At 35.5% G+C, this 1,429-nt stretch overlaps 1 protein-coding gene across 1 annotated transcript; it reads left to right on the top strand.

The window, feature by feature from the left end:
* On the top strand, positions 1-942 carry LOC122105613 (olfactory receptor 183-like). The gene has a single exon (XM_042676926.1). The coding sequence runs from the start codon at positions 13-15 to the stop codon at positions 940-942; it is 930 nt and encodes a 309-aa protein (XP_042532860.1). The 5' UTR covers positions 1-12.
* Positions 943-1,429: the final 487 nt, after the last annotated feature.

Genomic DNA, 1,429 nt, shown 5'->3' with positions numbered 1-1,429 from the left:
TCCAGTGAAGACATGAAAAAAGAAAATATGACAGTGGTGACAGAATTTGTTCTCACAGGACTTACACATCAACCTCAGTGGAAAATCCCTCTGTTCCTCTTCTTCTTTGTGGTGTATCTTATGACTGTTTTGGGAAACTTCAGTCTGATTGGTCTCATCTGGAAGGACCCTCATCTGCACATCCCCATGTATTTATGTCTCGGCAACTTAGCATTTGTGGATACATGGTTATCAACCACAGTGACACCAAATATGTTGCTAAATTTGTTAGACAAGAACAAGTTGATCTCTTTCTCTGAATGTATGATTCAGTTTTATTCTTTTGCAGTCAGTGCAACTGCAGAGTGTTTCATTTTGACAGTAATGGCTTATGATCGCTATGTAGCCATCTGTAAACCTTTACTTTATCCAGTGATTATGACCAACAAACTCTGTATGCAGCTGTTAGTTTTATCGTATTTTGGTGGCTTAACTCATGCTGTCATTCATGAAAGTTTTCTATTCAGACTAGCATTCTGCAAATCCAACATAATTTATCACTTTTATTGTGATGTTATACCATTGCTAAAGATTTCCTGTACAGACCCTTCTCTTAATTATCTCATGCTTTTTATTTTCTCTGGTTCAATACAAGTATTCTCCATTATGACTATTCTTATCTCTTACACATTTGTTCTTTTTACAATGTTAACAACAAAGTCTGAAAAAGGAATGAGAAAAGCCTTTTCCACTTGTGGAGCCCATCTCCTATCTGTGTCTTTGTACTATGGTCCCCTTCTCTTCATGTATGTGCATCCTGCATCTTCACAAGCAGATGACCAAGAGAAGATCCTCTCTTTGTTTTATACGGTCATAATTCCTGCTTTAAATCCAATTATCTATAGTCTGAGAAACAAGCAAGTCATACAGTCTCTGAAAAAAATAATGAAAAGAAATATTTAGACCTTATCTTACTATCTGCTTTCATTTTATTAAAATAGTTTCAAAATTGGAAGAAAATTATTTGTATTGTGTCATGCACAATGTTGTTTGCAATTATGTTTGCTATAGAACATGAAAAATCAAGTTTTTAGCCTTTAATTTATAAAAACATATGTATTGTTAATAATTCATAAAGTTTTAATAAAGTATTATTTCACATGGCATGAATTATAACAAAATCAGAGGAAATTTTTTATTTTCATTTTTTTTTTATTTGTCTGTAGTGGGGCCTAAACTCTGGGCCTGGGCGCTGTCCCTCAGCTCTTCATCTCAAGGTAACACACTACTACATAAGCCACAGAGCCCCTTCCAGCTTTTTCTGCTTATGTGGTGCTGAGGAATCAAACCCAGGGCCTCATGCATGCAAGGCAAGCACTCTACCACTGAGCCACCTTCCCGGCCCAGAGGAAATTTTTATGTTTGTATGCCATTACATTATAAATTCACA

This window comes from Dipodomys spectabilis, unplaced genomic scaffold, assembly GCF_019054845.1.
Source record: "Dipodomys spectabilis isolate Male_0828 unplaced genomic scaffold, ASM1905484v1 ptg000032l, whole genome shotgun sequence".
In the NCBI taxonomy this organism is placed as follows: domain Eukaryota; kingdom Metazoa; phylum Chordata; class Mammalia; order Rodentia; family Heteromyidae; genus Dipodomys; species Dipodomys spectabilis.
This window is presented reverse-complemented; position numbering and strand designations above follow the sequence as displayed.

Excerpts from the sequence above, each read along its gene's own strand:
- LOC122105613 (XM_042676926.1), top strand. The coding sequence starts at position 13 with ATGAAAAAAGAAAATATGACAGTGGTGACAGAATTTGTTCTCACAGGA.